This window comes from Hypanus sabinus, chromosome 31 (genome assembly GCF_030144855.1).
Source record: "Hypanus sabinus isolate sHypSab1 chromosome 31, sHypSab1.hap1, whole genome shotgun sequence".
In the NCBI taxonomy this organism is placed as follows: Eukaryota; Metazoa; Chordata; class Chondrichthyes; order Myliobatiformes; family Dasyatidae; genus Hypanus; species Hypanus sabinus.
Window position 1 is genome coordinate 34492862 of NC_082736.1, and position 26797 is coordinate 34519658.

Sequence of the window (26797 nt, forward strand, 5' to 3'; positions counted from 1 at the left end):
CCGCGCCAGGCGACAGAAAGAGGCAGGGCAGGCACGGGAGGCAAGCTGTCTGAGAGAATAGGACAGAACTTTATTGCCATTGCTCGAGACAACGAGCTTGTGCTGTTACTTCAGTCTGTGCAGAACAGGTACCTGCAAGGCGTGCGGTACATCTTAATTTTGCTTTAAATTCCCATATTTACATGCAACAAGTCAGGTTGATAGTCTGTCACACTCAAAGGCCATTGGCTGCACAACAGCCTTTGGGAAGAACCTGCTTTTCAGTCTCACTGTCTCCGTGTCTCCGACCAGCCGGCGGGAGATCGAACGGACAGATGGGTCTTTAACGGTGTTACGAGCACGCCGGAGGCAATCGGGAGTCATAGATGGTCTCCAAGTCTGGTTGTTGAGTCCCAGTGATGCATGGAGCTAACCGCTGGAGCGCTTTGTGTTCGGCCTTGGGGCGGACGGAGACCCACACCGCCTTTCCGCCTGCCACCATGCTCCCGGGCGCGCGGGGGTCAAAGTTGGCCAGCGGTTCTGGGGGCAGATTAGCTCTCCTGAAGCCCCTCAAGCCTTCCCTACCGTCGAGGTTGTTTTGGCGGACCGAGCGAGTCCCTCGGTGATGCTCAACCCCAAGAACTTGAACCCGGAGACCCGTTCCACTGGTTGTGAACAGTGGGGCTTGCTCGGGACCTCTTGCTTTCCTGAAGCCAGTTCTCACTTCTCTTGTCTTCTCGCCGTTGAGCGATAGGTCGCGGTTCCTTGCAGCAGTCGGGACAGTTTCTGCACCCTCGTCTCTATATGCAGATTCCATGTTGTTTGTGACTCGGCCAGTCGTGGTCGTAACACCCACGAAATGCCGGTGGAACGCAGCGGGCCAGGCAGCATCTATAGGGGGAAGCACTGTCGACGTTTCGGGCCGAGGCCCTTCGTCAGGACTAACCGAAAGGAAAAATAGTGAGAGATTTGAAAGTAATGGGGGGAGGGGAAATGCGAAATGGTAGGAGAAGACCGGAGGGGGTGGGATGAAGCTGAGAGCTGGAAAGGTGATTGACAAAGGGATACAGAGCTGGAGAAGGGAAAGGATCATGGGACGGGAGGCCTCGGGAGAAAGAAAGGGGGAGGGGAGCACCAGAGGGAGATGGAGAACAGGCAGAGTGATGGGCAGAGAGAGAAAAAAAAGGGGGAGAAAAACTAAATATATCGGGGATGGGGTAAGAAGGGGAGGAGGGGCATTAACAGAAGTCAGAGAAATCAATGTTCGTGCCATCAGGTTGGAGGCTACCCAGATGGAATATAAGTCCGGGTCAGCTGTTTGGGGGGCAGATTAGCTCCCCTTAAGTTCTTAGTCACTTTATAAGGAATATAAGGTGTTGTTCCTCTAACCTGAGTGTGGCTTCATTTTGACAGTAGGGGAGGCCAGCATTTTGTGTGTGTGGCTTGAATTTCCAGCATCTGCAGATTTCCCCGTGTTTGTGTTTTTAAAGTCACGGCTGTGCCGCCTTGCGAGTTGGATGCCCAGTCACGGGCCCACAGCCCGTCACAGTATAGGGGCAAGTAGCCTTACAGGTGCACAGCACCGACCTGCTGAGTTCCTCCAGCACTGTGTGTGTGTGAGTGTGTGTGAGAAATAGAGAGTGTGTGTGAGAGAGAGAGAGAGAGAGAGAGCATGTGTGTATGTGAGAGAGTGTGTGTGAGAAATAGAGAGTGTGTGTGAGAGAGAGAGAGTGTGTGTGTGATAGAGAATGTGTGTGTGTGAAAGAGAGAGAGTGTGTGTGAGAAATAGAGTGTATGTGAGAGAGAGTGTCTGTGAAAGAGAGTGTGTGTGAGAGAGAGTGAGTGTGTGTGTGAGAGAGAGTGTGTGTGAGAGAGAGAGTGTGTGTGTGAAAGAGTGTGTGTGAGAGTGAGTGTGTGTGTGAGAGAGTGTGTGTGTGTGAGAGAGAGAGTGTGTGTGAGAGAGAGAATGTGTGTGAGAGAGTGTGAGAGAGAGAGTGTGTGTGTGAGAGAGAGAGTGTGTGTGTGAGAGTGAGTGTGTGTGTGAGAGAGAGAGTGTGTGAGAGAGAGAGTGTGTGTGAGAGAGAGTGTGTGTGTGAAAGAGAGTGTGTGTGAGTGAGTGTGTGTGTGTGAGAGAGAGTGTGTGTGAGAGAGAGAGAGTGTGTGTGAGAGAGAGAGTGTGTGTGTGAGAGAGAGAGTGTGTGTGAGAGAGAGAGTGTGTGTGTGAGAGAGAGAGTGTGCTGCTCTGGTGAGCACTTGTGGAACCCCTTGTGCTATCTCATTGTCGTTGACTGGTTTGAGTGGTATCTTTTCTGGTTTGTGTTATTCTGGATTGGGGTATTTTACATTGAATTGGTTTAGATTGGATCACATCGCAGTGCTCTTGATAGGACTCCGTTCAATGGTTCAATAATTCAATTGACCAATGTCCTATCAGAGAATATAGACAGTATACAACCTGAAATTCTTACTCTTTGCAGAGGATTGGATTGGGTTGGTTCAGAGTGGATTGGGTTGGGTCAGAGTGGATTGGGTTGGTTCAGAGTGGATTGGGTTGGTTCTGAGTGGATTGGATTGGTTCAGAGTGGATTGGGTTGGGTCAGAGTGGATTGGGTTGGGTCAGAGTGGATTGGGTTGGTTCTGAGTGGATTGGGTTGGGTTGGTTCAGAGTGGATTGGGTTTGTTCTGATTGGACTGGGTTGGTTGGTTCGGATTGGACTGGGTTGGTTCAGAGTGGATTGGGTTTGTTCTGATTGGATTGGGTTGGGTCAGAATGGATTGGGTCGGTTTGGGTTGGGTTGGGTCGGAGCAGATTGGATTGGTTCAGAGTGGATTGGGTTGGTTCAGAGTGGATTGGGTTGGGTCAGAATGGATTGGGTCGGTTTGGGTTGGGTTGGGTCGGAGCAGATTGGATTGGTTCAGAGTGGATTGGGTCGGTTTGGGTTGGTTCAGAGTGGATTGGCTTGGTTCCGATTGTGTTGGGTCAGAGTGGATTGGGTCGGTTTGGGTTGGTTCGGTTTCGGTTGGGTTGGGTCAGAGTGGATTGAGTTGGTTCAGAGTGGATTGTGTTGGGTCAGAGTGGATTGGGTCGGTTTGGGTTGGTTCGGTTCCGATTGGATTGGATCGGAGTGGATTGGGTTGGTTCTGATTGGGTTGGTTTGGAGCAGATTGGGTTGGTTCCGATTGGATTGGATCGGAGTGGATTGGGTTGGTTCTGATTAGGTTGGTTCAGAGCAGATTGGGTTGGATTGGATTGGGTTGGTTTGGAGCAGATTGGGTTGGTTCCGATTGGATTGGATCGGAGTGGATTGGGTCGGTTTGGGTTGGTTCGGTTTCGGTTGGGTTGGGTCAGAGCGGATTGGATTGGGTCAGAGTGGATTGAGTTGGGTCAGAGCGGATTGGGTTGGTTCAGAGCAGATTGGGTTGGATTGGATTGGGTTGGTTTGGAGCAGATTGGGTTGGTTCCAATTGGATTGGATCGGAGTGGATTGGGTTGGTTCCAATTTGGTTGGTTCAGAGCAGATTGGGTTGGATTGGATTGGGTTGGTTTGGATCAGATTGGATTTGGTTGGTTCAGAGTGGATTGGGTTGGTTCTGATTGGATTGGGTTTGTTCTGATCGGATTGGGTTGGTTCAGAGATGAGTGGGTTGGTTCGGATTGGATTGGGTTGGTTCGGATCGTATTGTGTTTGCTCTGAGTGGATTGGGTTGGTTCTGATTGGATTGGGTTGGTATGGATTGGATTGGGTTGGTTCAGATTGGGTTGGTTTGGAGTGGATTGGGTTGGATTGGATTGGGTTGGTTCAGAGCGGATTGGGTTGGTTCTGATTGGATTGGGTTGGTTCTGATTGGATTGGGTTGGTTCAGATTGGGTTGGTTTGGAGTGGATTGGGTTGGATTGGATTGGGTTGGTTCAGAACGGATTGGGTTGGTTCTGATTGGATTGGGTTGGTATGGATTGGGTTGGGTTGGTTCAGATTGGGTTGGTTCGGATTGGATTGGGTTGGTTCAGTGCGGATTGGGTTGGTTCTGATTGGATTGGGTTGGTATGGATTGGGTTGGGTTGGTTTGGATTGGGTTGGGTTGGTTCTGATTGGATTGGGTTGGTATGGATTGGATTGGGTTGGTTCGGATTGGATTGGGTTGGTTCAGAGCGGATTGGGTTGGTTCAGAGTGGATTGGGTTGGTTCGGATCGGATTGGGTTGGTATGGATTGGGTTGGGTTGGTTCAGATTGGGTTGGTTCGGATTGGATTGGGTTGGTTCGGATTGGATTGGGTTGGTTCAGAGCGGATTGGGTCGGATTGTATTGGGTTGGTTGGGGGGGGTTGGATTGGGTTGGTTCTGATTGGATTGGGTTTGTTCTGATCGGATTGGGTTGGTTCAGAGATGAGTGGGTTGGTTCGGATTGGATTGGGTTGGTTCGGATCGTATTGTGTTTGTTCTGAGTGGATTGGGTTTGTTCTGATTGGATTGGGTTGGTATGGATTGGATTGGGTTGGTTCAGATTGGGTTGGTTTGGAGTGGATTGGGTTGGATTGGATTGGGTTGGTTCAGAGCGGATTGGGTTGGTTCTGATTGGATTGGGTTGGTTCTGATTGGATTGGGTTGGTTCAGATTGGGTTGGGTTGGTTCGGATTGGATTGGGTTGGTTCAGATTGGGTTGGTTCGGATTGGATTGGGTTGGTTCAGAGCGGATTGGGTTGGTTCGGAGTGGATTGGGTTGGTTCGGATCGGATTGGGTTGGGTTGGTTCAGATTGGGTTGGTTTGGAGTGGATTGGGTTGGTTCAGAGCGGATTGGGTTGGTTCGGATTGGATTGGGTTGGTTTGGAGTGGATTGGGTTGGTTCAGAGCGGATTGGGTTGGTTCGGATTGGATTGGGTTGGTTTGGAGTGGATTGGGTTGGTTCAGAGCGGATTGGGTTGGTTCGGATTGGATTGGGTCGGATTGTATTGGGTTGGATTGGATTTGTTCTGATTGGATTGGGTTGGTTCTGTTTGGATTGGATTTGTTCTGATTGGGTTGGGTTGGTTCAGATTGGGTTGGTTTGGAGTGGATTGGGTTGGTTCGGATTGGATTGGGTTGGTTCGGAGTGGATTAGTTTGGTTCGGATCGGATTGGGTTGGTATGGATTGGGTTGGGTTGGTTCAGATTGGGTTGGTTTGGAGTGGATTGGGTTGGTTCCGATTGGGTTGGTTTGGAGTGGATTGGGTTGGTATGGATTGGTTTGGGTTGGTTCAGATTGGGTTGGTTTGGAGTGGATTGGGTTGGTTCGGATTGGATTGGATTGGGTTTGTTCGGAGTGGATTGGGTTGGTTCCGATTGGGTTGGGTCGGATCAGATTGGGTTGGTTACGATTGGATTGGATTAGGTTGGTTCGCAGCGGATTGGGTTGGTTCCGATTGGATTGTGTTGGGTTGGTTGGGGGTGCGTTGGTTCAGAGTGGATTGGGTTGATTCTGATTGGATTGGGTTGAATTGGATTGGGTTGGTTGGGGCGTGTTGGATTGGGTTGGGTCAGAGCGGATTGGGTTGGTTCAGAGTGGATTGGGTCGGTTTGGGTTGGTTTGGTTTAGGTTGGATTGGTTCAGAGTGGATTGGGTTGGTTTGGAGTGGATTGAGTCGGTTCTGATTGGATGGGATTGGAGTGGATTGGTTTGGATCAGAGTGGATTGGGTTGGGTCAGAGTGGATTGGGTTGGGTCAGAGCGGATTGGGTTGGGTCAGAGCGGATTGGGTTGGGTCAGAGCGGATTGGGTTGGGTCAGAGCGGATTGGGTTGGGTCAGAGCGGGTTGGGTTGGGTCAGAGTGGATTGTGTCAGTTTGGGTTGGTTCGGTTTCGGTTGGGTTGGGTCAGAGTGGATTGGGTTGGTTCGGAGTGGATTGGCTTGGTTCCGATTGAGTTGGGTCAGAGTGGATTGGCTTGGTTCCGATTGGGTTGGGTCAGAGTGGATTGTGTTGGTTTGGAGTGGATTGGGTTGGTTTGCAGCGGATTGAGTTGGTTTGGAGTGGATTGGATTGGTTCAAAATGGATTGGGTTGGTTCTGAGTGGATTGGGTTGGTTCCGGTTGGATTGGACTGGGTTGGTTCAGAGCGGATTGGGTTGAATTGGATTGGGTTGGTTCCGATTGGATTGGGTTGGTTCAGAGCGGATTGGATTGGTTCCAATTGGATTGGGTTGGATTGGATTGGGTTGGTTGGGGCGTGTTGGATTGGGTTGATTCGGATCAGATTGGGTTGGATTGGATTGGGTTGGTTCCAATTGGATTGGGTTGGATTGGATTGGGTTGGTTCAGAGCGGATTGGGTTGGTTCCGATTGGATTGGATTGGGTTGGTTCAGAGCGGATTGGGTTGGTTCAGAACGGATTGGGTTGGTTGGTTCGGAGCAGATTGGGTTGGTTCCGATTGGGTTGGTTCAGAGCGGATTGGGTTGGTTCCGATTGGATTGGGTCGGGTTGGTTCCGATTGGATTGGATTGGGTTGGTTCTGATTGGATCGGATTGGGTTGGTTCGGAGCGGATTGGGTTGGGTTGGTTGGGGGCGGGTTGGATTGGGTTGGTTCGGATCGAATTGGGTTGGTTCAGAGCGGATTGGGTTGGATTGGATTGGTTTGGTTCGGAGCGGATTGGGTTGGTTGGTTCAGAGCGGATTGGGTTGGTTGGTTCAGAGCGGATTGGGTTGGATTGGATTGGTTTGGTTTGGAGCGGATTGGGTTGGTTCAGAGCGGATTGGGTTGGTTGGTTCAGAGCGGATTGGGTTGGTTGGTTCGGAGCGGATTGGGTTGGTTCCGATTGGATTGGATTGGGTTGGTTCCGATTGGATTGGGTTGGTTCAGAGCGGATTGGGTTGGTTCCGATTGGATTGGGTTGGTTCAGAGTGGATTGGGTTGGTTCTGATTGGATTGGGTTGGGTTGGTTGGGGGCGGGTTGGATTGGGTTGGTTCGGATCGAATTGGGTTGGTTCAGAGCGGATTGGGTTGGTTGGTTCGGAGCGGATTGGGTTGGTTCCGATTGGATTGGATTGGATTGGTTCCAATTGGATTGGATTGGGTTGGTTCCAATTTGATTGGGTTGGTTCAGAGCGGATTGGGTTGGTTCCGATTGGATTGGGTCGGATTGGATTGGTTTGGTTCGGAGCGGATTGGGTTGGTTCCGATTGGATTGGGTTGGGATGGTTGGGGGTAGGTTGGTTCAGAGTGGATTGGGTTGGTTCCGATTGGATTGGGTTGGGTTGGTTGGGGGCGGGTTGGATTGGGTTGGTTTGGATCGAATTGGGTTGGTTCAGAGCGGATTGGGTTGGTTGGTTCGGAGCGGATTGGGTTGGTTCCGATTGGATTGGATTGGGTTGGTTCCGATTGGATTGGATTGGGTTGGTTCCAATTTGATTGGGTTGGTTCAGAGCGGATTGGGTTGGTTCCGATTGGATTGGGTCGGATTGGATTGGTTTGGTTCGGAGCGGATTCGGTTGGTTCCGATTGGATTGGGTTGGGATGGTTGGGGGTAGGTTGGTTCAGAGTGGATTGGATTGGGTTGGTTCAGAGTGGATTGGGTTGGTTCAGAGCGGATTGGGTTGGTTGGTTCGGAGCGGATTGGGTTGGTTCCGATTGGATTGGATTGGATTGGTTCCAATTGGATTGGATTGGGTTGGTTCCAATTTGATTGGGTTGGTTCAGAGCGGATTGGGTTGGTTCCGATTGGATTGGGTCGGATTGGATTGGTTTGGTTCGGAGCGGATTGGGTTGGTTCCGATTGGATTGGGTTGGGATGGTTGGGGGTAGGTTGGTTCAGAGTGGATTGGGTTGGTTCCGATTGGATTGGGTTGGGTTGGTTGGGGGCGGGTTGGATTGGGTTGGTTTGGATCGAATTGGGTTGGTTCAGAGCGGATTGGGTTGGTTGGTTCGGAGCGGATTGGGTTGGTTCCGATTGGATTGGATTGGGTTGGTTCCGATTGGATTGGATTGGGTTGGTTCCAATTTGATTGGGTTGGTTCAGAGCGGATTGGGTTGGTTCCGATTGGATTGGGTCGGATTGGATTGGTTTGGTTCGGAGCGGATTCGGTTGGTTCCGATTGGATTGGGTTGGGATGGTTGGGGGTAGGTTGGTTCAGAGTGGATTGGATTGGGTTGGTTCAGAATAGATTGGGTTGGTTCCGATTGGATTGGGTTGGTTCAGAGTGGATTGGGTTTGTTCTGATTGGATTGGGTTGGTTCAGAGTGGATTGGGTTTGTTCTGATTGGACCGGGTTGGTTCAGATTGGACTGGGTTGGTTCGGATTGGATTGGGTTGGTTCGGATTGGGTTGGTTGGTTCGGAGCGGATTGGGTTGGTTCCGATTGGATTGGATTGGGTTGGTTCCGATTGGATTGGGTTGGTTCAGAGCGGATTGGGTTGGTTCCGATTGGATTGGGTTGGTTCAGAGTGGATTGGGTTGGTTCTGATTGGATTGGGTTGGGTTGGTTGGGGGCGGGTTGGATTGGGTTGGTTCGGATCGAATTGGGTTGGTTCAGAGCGGATTGGGTTGGTTGGTTCGGAGCGGATTGGGTTGGTTCTGATTGGATTGGATTGGGTTGGTTCCGATTGGATTGGATTGGGTTGGTTCCAATTTGATTGGGTTGGTTCAGAGCGGATTGGGTTGGTTCCGATTGGATTGGGTCGGATTGGATTGGTTTGGTTCGGAGCGGATTCGGTTGGTTCCGATTGGATTGGGTTGGGATGGTTGGGGGTAGGTTGGTTCAGAGTGGATTGGATTGGGTTGGTTCAGAATAGATTGGGTTGGTTCCGATTGGATTGGGTTGGTTCAGAGTGGATTGGGTTTGTTCTGATTGGATTGGGTTGGTTCAGAGTGGATTGGGTTTGTTCTGATTGGACCGGGTTGGTTCAGATTGGACTGGGTTGGTTCGGATTGGATTGGGTTGGTTCGGATTGGATTGGGTTGGTTCAGAGTGGATTGGGTTGGTTCGGATTGGATTGGGTTGGTTCGGATTGGATTGGGTTGGTTCGGATTGGATTGGGTTGGTTCAGAGTGGATTGGGTTTGTTCTGATTGGACCGGGTTGGTTCGGATCGGATTGGGTTGGTTCGGATTGGTTTGGGTTGGTTCGGATTGGATTGGATTGGGTTGGGTCAGAGTGGATTGGGTTGAATTGGATTGGGTTGGTTCCGATTGGATTGGGTCGGATTGGATTGGTTTGGTTCAGAGCGGATTGGGTTGGTTCCGATTGAATTGGGTTGGGATGGTTGGGGGTGGGTTGGTTCAGAGTGGATTGGATTGGGTTGGTTCCAATTGGATTGGATTGGGTTGGTTCAGAATGGATTGGGTTGGTTCGGATCGGATTGGGTTGGGTCAGAGTGGATTGGGTTGGTTCAGAGTGGATTGGGTTCGTTCTGATTGGATTGGGTTGGTTCGGATCGGATTGGGTTGACTCAGAGTGGATTGGGTTGGTTCAGATTGGATTGGGTTGGTTCGGATTGAATTGGGTTGGTTCGGATTGGACTGGGTTGGGTCAGAGTGGATTAGGTTGAATTGGATTGGGTTGGTTCAGAGTGGATTGGGTTTGTTCTGATTGGACTGGGTTGGTTCGGATCGGATTGGGTTGGTTCGGATTGGATTGGGTTGGTTCTGAGTGGATTGGGTTGGTTCAGAATGGATTGGGTTGGTTCTGAGTGGATTGGGTTGGGTCAGAGTGGACTGGGTTGGTTCAGAATGGATTGGGTTGGTTCTGAGTGGATTGGGTTGGTTCAGAATGGATTGGGTTGGTTCCGATTGGATTGGGTTGGGTCAGAGTGGATTGGGTTGGTTCAGAATGGATTGGGTTGGTTCTGAGTGGATTGGGTTGGTTCAGAGTGGATTGGGTTGGTTCAGAGTGGATTGAGTTGGTTCAGAATGGATTGGGTTGGTTCAGAATGGATTGGGTTGGTTCAGAATGGATTGGGTTGGTTCTGAGTGGATTGGGTTGGTTCAGAATGGATTGGGTTGGTTCTGAGGGGATTGGGTTGGTTCAGAATGGATTGGGTTGGTTCTGAGTGGATTGGGTTGGTTCAGAATGGATTGGGTTGGTTCCGATTGGATTGGGTTGGGTCAGAGTGGATTGGGTTGGTTCAGAATGGATTGGGTTGGTTCTGAGTGGATTGGGTTGGTTCAGAGTGGATTGGGTTGGTTCAGAGTGGATTGGCTTGGTTCAGAGTGGATTGGGTTGGTTCAGAATGGATTGGGTTGGTTCAGAATGGATTGGGTTGGTTCTGAGTGGATTGGGTTGGTTCAGAATGGATTGGGTTGGTTCAGAATGGATTGGGTTGGTTCAGAATGGATTGGGTTGGTTCTGAGTGGGTTGAGTTGGTTCTGGTCTGATTGGGTTGGTTCCGTTTGGATTGGGTTGGTTCCGTTTGGATTGGGTTGGGTCAGAGTGGATTGGGTTGGTTCAGAATGGATTGGGTTGGTTCTGAGTGGATTGGGTTGGTTCAGAATGGATTGGGTTGGTTCTGAGTGGATTGGGTTGGTTCAGAATGGATTGGGTTGGTTCTGAGTGGATTGGGTTGGTTCTGAGTGGATTGGGTTGGTTCAGAATGGATTGGGTTGGTTCTGAGTGGATTGGGTTGGTTCAGAATGGATTGGGTTGGTTCTGAGTGGATTGGGTTGGGTCAGAGTGGACTGGGTTGGTTCAGAATGGATTGGGTTGGTTCTGAGTGGATTGGGTTGGTTCAGAATGGATTGGGTTGGTTCTGAGTGGATTGGGTTGGTTCAGAATGGATTGGGTTGGTTCTGAGTGGATTGGGTTGGTTCTGAGTGGATTGGGTTGGTTCAGAATGGATTGGGTTGGTTCTGAGTGGGTTGAGTTGGTTCTGGTCTGATTGGGTTGGTTCCGATTGGATTGGGTTGGATCAGAGTGGACTGGGTTGGTTCAGAATGGATTGGGTTGGTTCTGAGTGGATTGGGTTGGTTCTGAGTGGATTGGGTTGGTTCAGAATGGATTGGGTTGGTTCTGAGTGGGTTGAGTTGGTTCTAGTCTGATTGGGTTGTTTCCGATTGGATTGGCTACTCCGATGCTTACTATTCAAGAACCATTTCGAACAGGGATGAAGAATTTCTTTACCCAGAGTGTGGTGAATCTGTGGAATTCATTGCCACAGTCTGCTTTGGAGGCCGGGTCATTTAAAGTGGAGGCTGAGGGGTTCAGGTGTCCTTTGAAGGCAGGAGAATGGGGTTGAGAGGGATAGTAAATCACAGCCCCGATGGAATGGCAGTGCAGACTCGATGGGACGAATGGCCTGTTTTACTCCTATGGTTATGGTCTTATTTTGAGGGCCCGTCGTTTTGTACTGTATTGTATTGCCCTAGTTATTTTGGACTTAACTCACTTACCGTGGATTGGGAATGTGTAGGTTTGAACTGGGTTCAGTTGTGTGTCGGCTTGGCCGGGCGTGTGACGTGTGGAACCATTGTCCCGGATAAGACTGTCTCGGTTCGGGACGCCCTCTTTCAAATTGGATTGCGGTGGCTTGTCTCACTTTGAGGTCGGGGTTATTTTTGGACTTGGGCTGGCTGCACAATTCTTGCAGAGGGCTGCATCGCCCCGGATAAGGTTACGCTCTGCCGGGCTGGGCTGCAATGAATGCCTTCCTTGCTGGCTCGGGGTAGATTCCTCCCTCGAATTATGTCATGGGGCTTCTGGGTCCGGTGGGGGTGGCCCCGTGTCGGGGTGGGTTTGCACTGAACTCCTGGCCCGGCCTGGAATTCCTCTTGGATCGGCTCGCCTTGACCTCAGATGAACCAGCCTCATCTGGAGGGGAGTCCATTCCTGCCCCCTCCGGAGGCTCCCGGCCACACACACACGGCCGGGGTGGTCACCTCCCCGCTGACCCTCGGCCACGGGGCAACCCCGGGCGAGTCCGCCCTGGATACAGATCAAAGGAGCCGCCGGGGGATCGCCGTGGGGTCGGAAGCCCCCCGGGGGGGGGGGGGTAACGGGACGGGACGGGACGTGCGGAGCGCGGCGTCCTCCGAGGGCAGGGTTTACTTTCGGGGGAGGGCGGAAGGTTTCCAGCCGGAGGGGGGTTGCTCGGTGAGGCGGCGCTCCGCCGGCACTACTTTCGCGCCGGGGCCGGGCTCTCATTGTGCGCGAGCACCGGAGCCGCGCGCGGGGGGTTTGCGGGAGGAGGCGCCGCCGCCGCCGGGGCAGGGGCAGGGGCAGGGGCAGGGGCAGGGGCAGGGGCAGGGGCAGCCACCGACCGGGCTCCGCACCGTCGCCGCCCCGCTGCATTCAGCACTCTGCACGGGAGGCGCGGGCGGGCGGCTCTCCCTCTCTCTCTCTGTGTGTGTGTGCGAGGAAAGAAAGAAGTAGAGGAGGAGGAGGAGGAGGGAGCGCGCACTTGGAGGCGGCGCAGAAGTGGAGTGGCCCGGAGGCACCTCCTCACAGGTAGGAGGGGGAGGATGAGGAGAGGGCGTGAGTGTAAGGATGAGGGGAAGGGAACAGGGTGAGGGTGAGTGAGGGAACAATGGTAGGGGAGGGTGAGTGTGAAGATGAGGTGGTGTGATGGGGGGGAGGGGGGGGGATATGAGAGTGACGCTGAAGGTGAGGGGTAGGATGAGGGAACAATGGTAGGTGAGGATGAGGGAGATGATGAAGGGAACTGAAGAGTAGGACAGGGTGAGGGGAGGAGGAGAACGAGGGATGGGGTGAGTGGGATGAGAGGTAGGGCAGAGGGGGACCATGAGGCTGAGGGGAGGAAGAGGGGTAGGGGTTGAGTGAGGGGAGGATGACAGGTAGGGGGTTGGGTAAAGGGGAGGGGAGGATCATGAGGCTGAGATGTAGGGATGAGGCTTGAGGGGAAGGGAGAATGGGGAGGGGGCGTGAGGGGTAGGGAGAGGGGAGGATGAGACTGTGGTAGGGGAGGGCAGGATGAAGGGAGGATGACATGTAGGGGGTGAAAGGGAGGATGAGGGGTGGGGAGGGATGTGGGTGAGGATGAGTAGGAGAGAGGGGCTGAAAGGGGGTATTGTGCACTGGATGTGGGGTTTGGAAGGGGGTATTGTGCACTGAATGTGGGGTTTGGAAGGGGGTATTGTACACGATGTGGGGTTTGGAAGGGGGTATTGTGCTCTGGATGTGGGGTTTGGAAGGGGGTATTGTACCCTCGATGTGGGGTTTGGAAGGGGGTATTGTGCTCTGGATATGGGGTTTGGAAGGGGGTATTGTGCACTGGATGTGGGGTTTGGAAGAGGGTATTGTGCACTGGATGTGGGGCTCGGAAGGGGGTATTGTGCACTGGATGTGGGGTTTGGAAGGGGGTATTGCACTGGATGTGGGGTTTGGGTGAGGGTATTGTGCAATGGATGTGGGGTTTGGAAGGGGGTATTATACACTGGATGTGGGGTTTGGAAAGTGAGGGTATTGTACACTGGATGTGGGGTTTGGAAAGTGAGGGTATTGTACACTGGATGTGGGGTTTGGAAGGGGTATTGTACACTGGATGTAGGGTTTGGAAGGGGGTATTGTACACTCGATGTGGAGTTTGGAAGGGGGTATTGTGCACTGGATGTGGGGTTTGGAAGGGGGTATTGTGCACTGAATGTGGGGTTTGGAAGGGGGTATTGTACACGATGTGGGGTTTGGAAGGGGGTATTGTGCTCTGGATGTGGGGTTTGGAAGGGGGTATTGTGCACTGGATGTGGGGTTTGGAAGGGGGTATTGTACACTGGATGTGGGGTTTGGAAGGGGGTATTGTGCACTGGATGTGGGGTTTGGAAGGGGGTATTGTGCACTGGATGTGGGGTTTGGAAGGGGGTATTGTGCACTGAATGTGGGGTTTGGAAGGGGGTATTGTACACGATGTGGGGTTTGGAAGGGGGTATTGTGCTCTGGATGTGGGGTTTGGAAGGGGGTATTGTACCCTCGATGTGGGGTTTGGAAGGGGGTATTGTGCTCTGGATATGGGGTTTGGAAGGGGGTATTGTGCACTGGATGTGGGGTTTGGAAGAGGGTATTGTGCACTGGATGTGGGGCTCGGAAGGGGGTATTGTGCACTGGATGTGGGGTTTGGAAGGGGGTATTGCACTGGATGTGGGGTTTGGGTGAGGGTATTGTGCAATGGATGTGGGGTTTGGAAGGGGGTATTATACACTGGATGTGGGGTTTGGAAAGTGAGGGTATTGTACACTGGATGTGGGGTTTGGAAAGTGAGGGTATTGTACACTGGATGTGGGGTTTGGAAGGGGTATTGTACACTGGATGTAGGGTTTGGAAGGGGGTATTGTACACTCGATGTGGAGTTTGGAAGGGGGTATTGTGCACTGAATGTGGGGTTTGGAAGGGGGTATTGTGCACTGAATGTGGGGTTTGGAAGGGGGTATTGTACACGATGTGGGGTTTGGAAGGGGGTATTGTGCTCTGGATGTGGGGTTTGGAAGGGGGTATTGTACACTCGATGTGGGGTTTGGAAGGGGGTATTGTTCTCTGGATATGGGGTTTGGAAGGGGGTATTGTGCACTGGATGTGGGGTTTGGAAGAGGGTATTGTGCACTGGATGTGGGGCTTGGAAGGGGGTATTGTGCACTGGATGTGGGGTTTGGAAGGGGGTATTGCACTGGATGTGGGGTTTGGGTGAGGGTATTGTGCAATGGATGTGGGGTTTGGAAGGGGGTATTATACACTGGATGTGGGGTTTGGAAAGTGAGGGTATTGTACACTGGATGTGGGGTTTGGAAAGTGAGGGTATTGTACACTGGATGTGGGGTTTGGAATGGGGTATTGTACACTGGATGTAGGGTTTGGAAGGGGGTATTGTACACTCGATGTGGAGTTTGGAAGGGGGTATTGTACACTGGATGTGGGGTTTGGAAGGGGGTATTGTGCACTGGATGTGGGGTTTGGAAGGGGGTATTGTGCTCTGGATGTGGGGTTTGGAAGGGGGTATTGTGCACTGGATGTGGGGTTTGGAAGGGGGTATTGTACACTGGAAGTGGGTTTGGAAGGGGGTATTGTTCACTGTTTGGAAGGGGGTATGTTACACTGGATGTGGGGTTTGGAAGGGGTATTGTACACTGGATGTGGGGTTTGGAAAGGGTATTGTACACTGGATGTGGGGTTTTGAAGGGGTTATTATACACTGTGGGGCTTGGAAGGTAGGGGTATTGTACACTGGATGTGGGGTTTGGAAGTTGAGGGTATTGTGCACTGGATGTGGGGTTTTGAAGGGGGTATTGTTAACTGGAGGTGGGGTTTTGAAGGGGGTATTGTGCACTGGAGGTGGGGTTTTGAAGGGGGTATTGTGCACTGGATGTGGGGTTTTGAAGGGGGTATTGTGCACTGGATGTGGGGTTTTGAAGGGGGTATTGTACACTGGATGTGGGGTTTGGAAGTTGAGGGTATTGTGCACTGGATGTGGGGTTTTGAAGGGGGTACTGTTAACTGGAGGTGGGGTTTTGAAGGGGGTATTGTGCACTGGATGTGGGGTTTTGAAGGGGGTATTGTGCACTGGATGTGGGGTTTTGAAGGGGGTATTGTACACTGGTTGTGGGGGTTGGAAGGTGAGGGAATTGTGCACTGGATTTGGGTTTGGAAGGGGAGAGTTTATGATAGTTATTTTTGTGTGTAGTTTGGAGGAGTTGCTGTTGGTTTGTGCCTCAGTCCTTGGGAACCGGGTTCCATGCGTCTCTGAATAGGAGGGGACTCCACTCGGACGGAGAGTGTCTTGCTGTCTGGGCTCTTTGGGGTCCAAGGATGGTGCCACTGTGACCAAATTGCTCTGTGCAATTGGACACATGGCTGCAGGGCTATGAATCGCAGGCAGCACAGGACTGGGGCAGAGTCTGGAACGTGTATCGGTTTTGGAGGTAGGGGGAAGGGGAGACAGGTCGTCTGGCCGGTGACAGAACCTGGCAGGGGTGTTGATGCAGAGCCCTCCCAGTGAGACTTGCTTTGTGTTCATCTGGAGGAGGACGTTTCTTTAAAGCATTAACAGAGGTTGTTCGTAATCCTTACCACTCACATCTGTTCTATCTAGTGCTGGAGGACTCTCTGTCCCTTTGCTAATTGTAGTGTGTCAGCTAGCTGGGAGGGGAGTGTTTCCGTGAGGTCTCGGCTGATCTGAATCTCAACTCGATATCCCCAGTTAAAGATCTATTGCTGTGTGTCAGAATCTCCTGGGGTGCCCCACGACTCGGGACCCCTTTGTGTGAGCAATCCTACCAGTGCTGACCGAGTTGGCTGTAATTCAAAGGTGTTTTTCGTTCCCTCGCCAGAGGGGGATTATTTGCTGTCTGTCAATACCGGTGTTTTTTTCTGTCCTTCCCAACCTCAGGAAGCCACAGAACTGATTTTTCAAGGAGGTAGCCGTGGGGGATTTAGCTGCTAAGATACAGGAATGAGTCATTTAATCTTCCCCCAACCCCCAACCCTTTTCCCTCTCATTGCCCTCCCTGGCACCCATCTTCTCCGACTCCGACCTTCCTCCCCCTGTATACGTGAAGCTGACTTTTTTCTTCTCTCTCTTCCCCCCACCCCCCCATGCCTGAAGCCACAGATGGTACGCCACTTCCTTCCCACCAGCTGCGATGTGTCAATTCAAACACGTTCCAGGAAGTTGTTCCTTCCTCTGCCCCCTCCCCCCCCACCCCCTCAACCCCGTCCCTGAACTGACACTGCCACCTTGGTCAGTAGGGGGAGGAGTGATGGTGATTCAGTGGGAGGAGGGAGGTTGTTTGCTGAGTGAGTTGGTCCAGGGTTTGTTAAATCGGGGAGGGGGGGGGGTGGTCTTGTTTGGTTGAGGTATATGAGAAGAATTAGGCTATTTGGCCCATCGCACAATTGCTTCACCAGTCAATTTTTTTTAAACCTCCTTCCCACGTACCCCTGAACCTGCTTCTCAATCAAGAACCAGCCAGTCTCCGCAATGAATTCCACAGATTCCGACTGGTGCCCGATGTCTGGTTCTGGTGTCCAGGGGTTGATTTTGGACGTCAGAATCAATGAAATCACCACTGATGTACAGAATGTTGTGCAATTCATTGGTGACGACCTCTTCCTTTCTGTGGTCAAAGACTATTACCTCACATCGCTGTAGTTTTGTATTATTTGTTTTTTAAATGTCTGTAGATCATAAAAATTTACAGCAAATTACAGGCCCTTCGGCCCATTAAGTTGTGCCGACCATGTAACCTACTCGAGAAACTGCCTAGAAGTTCCCTAGCGCATGGCACCTCTATTTTTCTAAGCTCCATGTACTTGTCTAAGAGTCTCTTGAAAGACCCTATTATATCTGTCTCCTCTGCTGTTGCAGGCAGTGCATTGCACACACACACACCACCCTCTGTGTGAGAAGCTTACCTCTGACATCCCCCTTGTACCTACTTCCAAGCACCTTAAAACTATGCCCCCTCACGTTAGCCTTTCAGCCCTGGGAAAAAGCCTCTGGTTATCAGCACGATCACTGCCCCTCATCATCTTATATACCTCTATCAGGTCACCTCTCACCCTCCGTCGCTGCAAGGAGAAAAGGCCAAGTTCACTCAACCTATTCTCATCAGGCACGCTCCCCAATCCAGGCAACATCCTTGTAAACCTCCTCTGCACCCTTTCTATGGTTTCCACGTCCTTCCTGTAGTGAGGCGACCAGAACTGGGCACAGTGGGGTCTGACCAGGGTCCCATACAGCTGTAACATTACCTTATGCCTCTTGAACTCAATCCCATGGTTGATGAATGCCAAAAGAATATATGCTTTCTTAACAACAGTGTCAACCTGTGCAACAGCTTTGAGTGTCCTATGGTCACAGACCCCAAGATTTCGCTGATCCTTTACATTGCCAAGAGTCTTACTTATTAATACTATATTCTGTCTTCAAATTTGACCTACTGAATGAACCACCTCACACTTGCCTGGGTTGAACTCCATCTGCCACTTCTCAGCCCAGTTCTGCATCCTGTCGATGTCCCGTTGTAACCTCTCACAGCCCTCCACACTGTCCACAACACCCCTAACCTTTGTGTCATCAGCATACTAACCCACCCTTCTTCCTCATCCAGGTCTTTTATAAAAATCACAAAGTGGGGGGGGGGGGGGGGGTGTCCCAGAACAGATTCCTGTGGAACACCAATCTCCATGTAGAGTATGAACCCTCTACAGCCACCCTTTGTCTGTTGTGGGCAGACCAATTCTGGATCCACAAAGCAATGTCTCCTTGGATCCCAAGCCTCATTACTTTTTGAATGAGCCTTGCATGGGGTACCTTATCGAATGCCTTGCTGAAACCCATATACACTACATCCACTGCTCCTTTTTTGTAACTTGTGGTAACTTTTTAAAGTATAGCACTATGCTGCAGTTGCAAAAGAAATTTCATGGCAGCACAATAGCATAACGGCTAGTGGTGCCGGCGACCAGGGTTTAATTTTGCTGCTGTGGTTACCGAATCAGGGAAACCCCGCCCCTGGCGCTCTACATTCCCTTAACCTTCATTCGTGAAGGGGCTTCAACCGGGGGTTAAAGTAACGTTCAAACCACGCCACTCCCTGTGAGGAGTTTGTACTTTTGTTCCCCGTGACTGCATAGGTTTCCTCCGGGTGCTCTGGTTTCCTCCCACATTCCAGGGATTGATTGGCCATTTGGGTTGAATTGGGTATCGCGGGCTCATTGGGCCAGAAGGGCCTGTTACTGTGCTGTAAGTAAATTTTTCAGTGGTAATCAACCTGATTGTAAGCACCACAGTGAATCCTCACCGTGGTAGGCAGTGTGAAACCCACTTAGTGTGGCTCTTGCAAAAGCGATGCCTGAAAAAGGCAGCATCCATCACTAAGGACCCCACACCCCCCGTTACCCAGGACATGTCCTCTTCTCGTTGCTGCAGGAGGCTGAAGACAAACACCCTGAATGTTTTAGGAACAACTTCTTCCCCTCCACTGTCCAGTTTCTGAACAGGCAGCAAACCTATGAACACAACCTCACTTTCTTCTTGCACTAATATAATTTTTATACTGTATATTATTTTATTTAGTGTGTTTTTTCTTATGTATTGCAAAGTACTGCTACAGCAAAACAATGTATTTCATGACATACACCAGTTGTGTTAAACCTGATTCCGATTTAGGCCACTGCCCGTGGGATGTTTGCATTCTCTCGCTCTGCTATAGGACTGATGGTTGGCCTGGGTCTCTCTTTGTACCATAAACACTCAGTGTCCTTTGGATCTTGCCTTCATCACCAGGACAGCTCAAAAGAACATGTTGGCCTTGATGGGATGATTCTGGTGAATTTCTACTGAACAATAAAACAGATGACGGAATTGATGGCTTTGTGGCAAAGTTTGTGGACAATGTGGAGCAGCAGGTAGCGTTGAGGAAGAAGAGGGGCTATAGCCAGACTTAGACAGATTAGGAGAGTGGGCAAAGAAGTGGCAGATGGAATACAGTGTTGGGAAGTGTATGCACTTCCCAACACTCTGGAAGAAATAAGAGGGTAGACTTTTTTCCTAAATGGAGAGAAGATTGAAAAATTTGAAGTGCAAAGGGACTTGGGAGTCCTTGCGCAGGATTCCCTGATGGTTAATTTGCAGGTTGAGTCTCTGATGAGGAAGCAAGGGCGATGTCAGCATTCACTTCAAGGGGACTGGAATATAAATCAAAGATGTGATGTTGATGCTTTATAAAGCTCTGGTGAGACCTCACTTGGAGTATTGGGAGCAGTTTTGTGCCCTTTATCTGAGAAAGAATGTGCTGACATTAGAGAGGATTCAAAATAGGTTCACAGAAATCATTCCGGAATTGAATGGCTTGTCATATGAAGAGTGTTCGATGGCTCTGGGCCTGTATTCAGCAGAGTTCAGAAGAATGAGGGGTGACCTCATTGAAACCTATCGAATGGTGAAAGACCTCGATAGAGTGGATGTGGAGAGGATGTTTCCTTTAGTGGGAGAGTGTAGAACCACAAGACACAGCCTCAGAATAGACAGTCAGCTTTGTCGAACAGAGATGAAGAGGAATTTCTTTAGCCAGGCAGTGGTGAATCTGTGGAATTCTTTGCTACAGGCAGCTGTGGAGACCAAGTCTGTGGGTCTATTTAAGGCACAGCTTGATAGATTTTTGATTGGTCAGGGCGTGCAGGGATATGGGGAGAAGGCAGGAGATCGGGGCTGAGAGGGAAAATGGATCAGCCATGATGAAATGGTAGGATAGACTGGATGGGCCAAATGGCCTAATTCGCTCATGATCTTAGAGATTCCAGTAGTGGAGATTTTCAGAATCTGTTTATTATTTTTGCAAGTACTGGGATACAGTACTGTGCAAAAGTCTTAGGCACCCTAGGTTTTTTAATATAAATTTAATATCATTAGAAAGGGATGACATAGGGAAGGTGTAGAGTCTCTATGGGTTGAGTTAAGAAATGGCAAGGGTAAAAGGACCCTAATGGTAGTTGTATACGAGCCTCCAAACAGCAGCCAAAGACGATGTGGATTACAAATTAAAGCAGCAGATAGAAAAGGCATGTCAGAAGGGCAATGTCATGATAATCATTGGGGATTTTAACATGAAAGTGGATTGGGAAAGCCAGGTCAGTACTGGACCTCAAGAGAGTAAAAGGGATGGCTTTTTAGAACAGCTTGTTGTTGAGCCCACTAGGGATGGGCTGTGCTGGATTAGGTGTTGTGCAATGATCCAGAGGTGATAAGAGAGCTTAAGGTTAAGGAACCCTTGGGGAACAGTGATCACAATATGATCAAGTTCACTTTGAAATTTGAGGAGAAACTAAATTCCAATGTGTCAGTATTTCAGTGGAATAAAGGAAATTACAATGGCATGAGAGGGGAACTGGCCAAGGTTGTCTGGAAACGGACACTAGCAGGAAGGACGGCAGAGCAGCAATGGCCGGAGTTTCTGTGAAAAATGAAGGAACTGCAAGGCAGATACATTTCAAATAAGAAGACATTTTCGAATGGAAGAAGGACTACCTTGGCTGACAAGTGAAGTCAGAGCCAAAGTGAAAGTAAGAGAGGGCATACATGGAAGCCAAAGCCAGTGGGAAGATAGAGGATTGGGAAGCTTTTAAAAACCTGCAGAAGAAAACAAGGAAACGAAGGTCATTAGGAAGGAAAAGATGAATTATGAAAGGAAGCTGGCGACTAATATCAAAGATGATACTAAAAGCTTTTTTAAGTATATAAAGGGTAAAATAGAGTTGAGGGTGCATAGAGGACCAATAGAAAATGACGCTGGAGATGTTGTAATGAGAGATGCAGAGATGGCAGAGGAACTGAATGTGTACTTTGCATCAGTCTTCACAGTGAAAGACACCTACAGTACACTGGATGTTCAAGAGTGTCAGGGAAGTGAAGTATGTGCAGTGAAAATTACAACTGAGAAGGTGCTCAGGAAACAATGGTCTGAGGGTGGATAAATCTGGACCTGATGGAATGCACCCTCGGGTTCTGCAGGAGGTAGCTGGAGAGATTGCGGAGGCATTAACAATGATCTTTCAAGAGTCGATAGATTCTGGTATTGTACCAGATGACTGGAAAATTGCAAATGTTACTCCACTATTTAAGAAGGTTGGGAGGCAGCAGAAAGGAAACTATAGATCTGTTAGCCTGACATCAGTGGTTGGGAAGTTGTTGGAATCAATTGTTAGGGATGAGATTACGGAGTACCTGGAGGCACATGACAAGATAGGCCAAAGCCAGCATGGTTTCCTGAAAGGAAAATCCAGCCTGACAAACCTACTGCAATTCTTTGAGGAAATTACAAGCAGGGTAGAAAAAGGAGATGCAGTGGACGTGGTGCACTTGGATTTTCAGAAGGCCTTTGACAAGGTGCCGCACATGAGGCTGCTGAACAAGATAGGAGCCCATGGAATTACAGGCGAGTTACCAGCATGGGTGAAGCATTGGCTGGTCATCAGAAAGCAGAGAGTGGGAATAAAGGGATCCTATTCTGGCTGGCTGCTGGTTACCAGTGGAGTTCCACAGGGGTCGCTTTTGGGACCGCTGCTTTTTACGATGTATGTCAATGATTTGGATGATGGGATTAATAGATCTGTGGCTAAATTTGCTGATGATACAAAGATAGGTGGAGAAGCAGGTAGTGTTTAGGAAACAGAGAGCCTGTAGAGAGACTTGGATAGTTTAGGGGAATGGTCAAGGAAGTGGCAAATGAAATACAATGTTGGAAAGTGTATGGTCATGCACTTTGGTGGAAGAAATAAACGGGCAGACTATTATTTAGATGGGGAGAGAATTGAAAATACAGAGATGCAAAGGGATTTTGGAGTCCTTGTGCAGGATACCCTAAAGTTTAACTTCCAGGTTGAGTCGATGGTGAAGAAGACAAATGCAATATTGGCATTCATTTCTAGAAGTATAGAATATGAGAGCAGGGATGTGATGTTGAGGTTCTATAAGACACTCGTGAGATCACACTTTGAGTGTTGTGTGCAGTTTTGGGCTCCTTATTTTAGAAAGGATATACCGACATTAGTGTTCAGAGAAGATTCACAAGAATGATTTCAGGAATAAAAGGGTTACCATATGAAGAACGTCTGGCAGCTCTTGGGCTGTATTCCCTGGAGTTCAGGAGAAGGAGGGGGGATCTCATAGAAATATTCTGAATGTTAAAAGGCCTGAACAGATTGGATATGGCAAAGTTATTTCTCATGGTAGGGGAGTCTAGGACAAGAGGGCAGAACTTCAGGATTGAGGGACATCCATTTAGAACATATGTGAAGAAATTACTTCAGTCAGAGGGTGGTGAATCTGTGGAATTTGTTGCCACGGGCGACTGTGGAGGCCAAGTCATTGGGTGCATTTAAAACAGAGATAGATAGGTTCTTGATTAGCCAGGGCATCAGTGGGTATGGGGAGAAGGCAGGGAGTAGGGATGACTGGAAAAATTGGACCAATTCATGATTGAATGGCAGAGAAGACTCAATGGGCTGAACGGCCTATGTCTGCTCTTATATCTTATGGTCTTATTAGTATGTCAGGTGAAAAGAGCAAGTTTTAAATTACTGAACATTCATTTTCCAAAAAAAAAAATTAAATGTTACAGAAAAATGTATTTTGTTAATATGGGCAGGGTTGAGAACCAAAAATGCCATGGAAACTGAGTACAGCAGATGAGAGAGACATCAAACTAGACGTATCTTCTAAATTGGAACAAGTGCTGTACTGCTGTCAGCTTGGAACCCCAGTGGACCCCTCAACAGTCCAGTGAAGTCTTGTCAGAAGTGGTCTTCATGGAAGAGTTATTGCTAAAGAGCCCAAGTGAAGCAAAGCCAAGAGACTCAGCTACGTACAAAAATTCAAGGACTGGGGTGCTGTCCAAATGGCACCACGTGCTCTGTATTGATGATTCAAGATCTGAAATTTTGGCTCAGGTAGGAGGCAGTTTGTCTGTAGAAGAGACAGCTAATGGATGAGTGTCTGCAGCCAACAGTGAGGTTCCCTGCATGTTTAGGGCTGCATTTCTACCAATGGAGTTGGTGATTTGCTCAGAGTTAAAGGAATCCTCAGCGCTGGGATGTACAAGCAGATTCTCGTCCATCGCGCAGTACTGTCAGGGACGCTTCAGTCGGTGGCGCCAGTGAGGAATCGAGTCATCCACAGTGTGGCACGTCCTCCTGGAGATGTTGAAAAATGCTGGGCCACTCGGCAAACCCCAAGAACCCACCACCGTGAAAAACCGCAGTCTGAGTGCAACTGTAGATCACAGACTCCGACAGGACCCCAGACACCTAGGAAAGGCAGTACCAAAGAGAATTGGTGCAGTTTTGAAGGCAAGAGATAGTCACAGCAAATATTGATTTGATTTAGTTTTATTTACTGTTGACTGCTCTTTATAGTAAATTCTTTGATATTGAGAAGCTTTACATTTCATTATTCTTGAAAGCATCCTCACTTTACAGTATTATTGTATATGCCTAAGCATTATTATATATGCTGTACACGAAAAAGCTCTTGTTTGTGTGCTATCTGGACAGAGCATTTCATACTTTTGTACATATTTGATTTAGTTTAATTCAGAGATGCAAACAAGCCCGTCCGACCCACTGAGCCGCACCAATTTAACCCTAGCCTACTCACAGGACAGTTTGCAAAGACCAACTAACCGGTACCTCTTTGGACTGTGGGAGGAAACCAGGGCACCCGGAGGAAACCCACACAGTCATGGGAAGAATGAGCCAACTTTCTTGCAGATGACATGGGAATTGAACAAACAATTCTCGTGCCCCGAGTTGTAATAGTGTTGTGCTAACTGCTTTTCTACCATGGCGACAATTCAGGGAACACAAAGGGGGGAGAGGATGCAGAATGAAATTACAGGGAGTTCCTAGGGTAGTGGAGCGTTTAGCAAAACACTACTACAGCACAAGATTGGGATTCGAATCCTGCCGAACTGTATGTTCTCCCCGTGACCATGTGGGTGGCCCGGTTACCTCCCACGTCCCAAAGACGTACGGGTTAGGGTTAGTGAGTTGTGGGGATGCTACGTTGACACTGGACACGTGGCCACACTTGCGGGCATCCTCTGTGTCTGAGTTAACACAAGCGACGCTTTTCACCGCAGGTTTACACATGCTCATGACAAAGTTAATCCTTTACCAAGAGAGCGTATTACAGGTAGATAAAGTGCAAGGGTCACAGCGAGATAGACTGAAGAGATCAAGGGTTCATCTTTATTGTATGAGAGGACCGTTTGAGCATCTGGTTAGAGCTGTCCTGGAGCCTGGCCTGTCCTGTTCTCAAGCCTTTGTACTTTCTGCCCAATGGAAAGTGGGGTGGGGGGGTGAGAGGAGAGTGGGTGACTGGAGTGGGAGGAGTCCTTGATTAAGCTGGCTGATTTCCCAAGGCTGTGGGAAGCATTTACACCTCCCTCCCCATGTGTCAAAACTGTTGCATCCGATCAGTCTGGCGTTTAGATCAGAATGGAGGCGTGGGAGACGGCACATGTTGGATTCTGGAGCGAGATGCAGGCTGCTTCAGGAACTTGGACAACATCCCACGCACCATCAGTCTGCGGGATGTGACACTCGGCGAGTTGGGATGCATTTTTAGCGTTCTGCTGTTGTAATTACACCTGCCTTTGGTGTGTGTGTGACTGTTGGTGCTGTGTCTTGCACCTTGGTGCTGGAGGGACGCTGTTTGGCTCTATTTAACTTATATACACGTACACTGTCAAACAAGATGATGTTTCTGCGAACCAGGGTGTAAAGCACAGTAATACACATGACTCACGATAACTTAGGAAAGTAAGAATTAAATGTACAAATGAATTGCACGTAAACAAAGTAAAGTCATAAATTTAAATATTGTAAGGTACGGTGTAAATTATCCGGTGACACTTTGAATGTGATGCAGCAGGGAGTTCAGAAGCCTGATGGCCTGAGGGAAGAAACTGTTTCCCATCCTGACTGTTTTTGTTTTTATGCATCTGAGTCTCGTGCCTGATGGTAGAAAGTCAAAGAGGATGCTGGATGGATGGGTGGGATCCTTAATAATACTAAGGGTTCTGTGTATGCAATGATCTTCATAAATGTGTATGGTTGAATGACAATTAAACGAACTTGAAAGAGGATCCTATATCCATCCACCCTTCGACCATCTGTCTCTCTCCACAGACACTGCAAGTCAAAATACCTGCTTTCACTTCCCAGCCACAAAGAAATCCTATTACCCATGGACAGGAGGTACGGGAGACCTACACCACCGGGTTCAGGAACAGATATTACCCCTCAACCATCAGGCTCCTGAACCGGTGTGGATAACATCACTCATCACAACACTGAACTGATTCCACAACCTGCAGACTCGCCTTCAAGGACTCCTTGCAACACACATTATCAGTAATTTTTTATTCGCACAGTTTGCCTTCTTGTAAATACCTGCAAGAAAATGAGTCTGGAGGTGATAGCCTCAGGGCCTGGTTCGGTTCTCTTCTGAAATGGGATTCTTGTGGCAGTGGCACAGTGTAAAACAGCAAAAAAAAGTTGTGAGGTGGTGTTCCTGGGTTCATTGTGCGTTGAGAAATCTGATGTAGGAGGGGAAGAAGCTGTTCCTGAAACGTCAAGTATGTGTCTTCAGGCTCTTGTACCTCCACCTTGATGGTAGTAATGAGAAAAGGGAGTGTCTTGTGTGTTGGGCATCCTTAATGATGGATGCCATATTTTTTTTTGCTGGGGTCCTTGACGGTGGGGAGGGCTTTGCCTCTGATAGAGCTGGTTTTGCAACTTTATCCAATCCATGGACCCTCCATACCAGACGTTGATGTGACCTGTCAGACTGACGTGCGTGGTCTTTGATAATAAATTTTCTTCGACTCTGGGATTCAGCAGTGGCTGGGAAGTTTCCAGTCACCTTCCTGGGAAAAGGACAGAGTTCCTGTTTGGAATGGGGTTGAGAACCTGTGGAGGATTGGTAAACCTCTGTCTCCTGACCAGCTGCCTCTCTCTCTCTCTCTGGGCCAGTGATGCCGGTGATGATGGAGAAGCCGGGCTCGGCGGGAATACTGTCCCGGGGAGCCAGGATGAAGGGCCTGAACAACGGGAGCCAACAGCTCCGGGAGTCGGAGGAGGAGGAGAGCAGCGATGAGGAACAGCCACACACAGCCATGTCCGTCCTCTCCATTGAGTGGAAGAGGCGGGAGCAGCACGGACTGCACGGTGGGCACCTCTGTCCGACCCAGTCCCTCACCTACCCTCCTCACTGTTGCCCCTCTCCCCGTCACCCTTCCATTCCTCTGACCCCCCCCGATCACCGTCTCTCTCCTCGACTCACAATCCAACATTGCCCCTTCCCACCTCCAGTCCCTCTGCTCTGAGTATCTCCTCTATTCCAGTAAATGCTTG

The 26797-nt window shown here is 49.7% G+C and overlaps 1 protein-coding gene across 2 annotated transcripts in view; it reads left to right on the plus strand.

Moving 5' to 3' along the window:
- The first annotated feature begins 12196 nt into the window (after window positions 1-12196).
- The window catches only part of rcor2 (REST corepressor 2), a 58904-nt gene continuing 44303 nt past the window's right edge, over window positions 12197-26797 (plus strand). The window contains exons 1-2 of one of the 2 annotated variants that reach the window (XM_059955404.1): window positions 12197-12385; window positions 26417-26611. In XM_059955404.1, the coding sequence (XP_059811387.1) occupies window positions 26419-26611 (193 nt within the window). In that variant the 5' untranslated portion in view covers window positions 12197-12385; window positions 26417-26418. Of the gene's footprint in view, window positions 12386-25654; window positions 25796-26416; window positions 26612-26797 lie in introns of those variants that run through there. The other variant, XM_059955402.1, reaches the window with a different exon arrangement.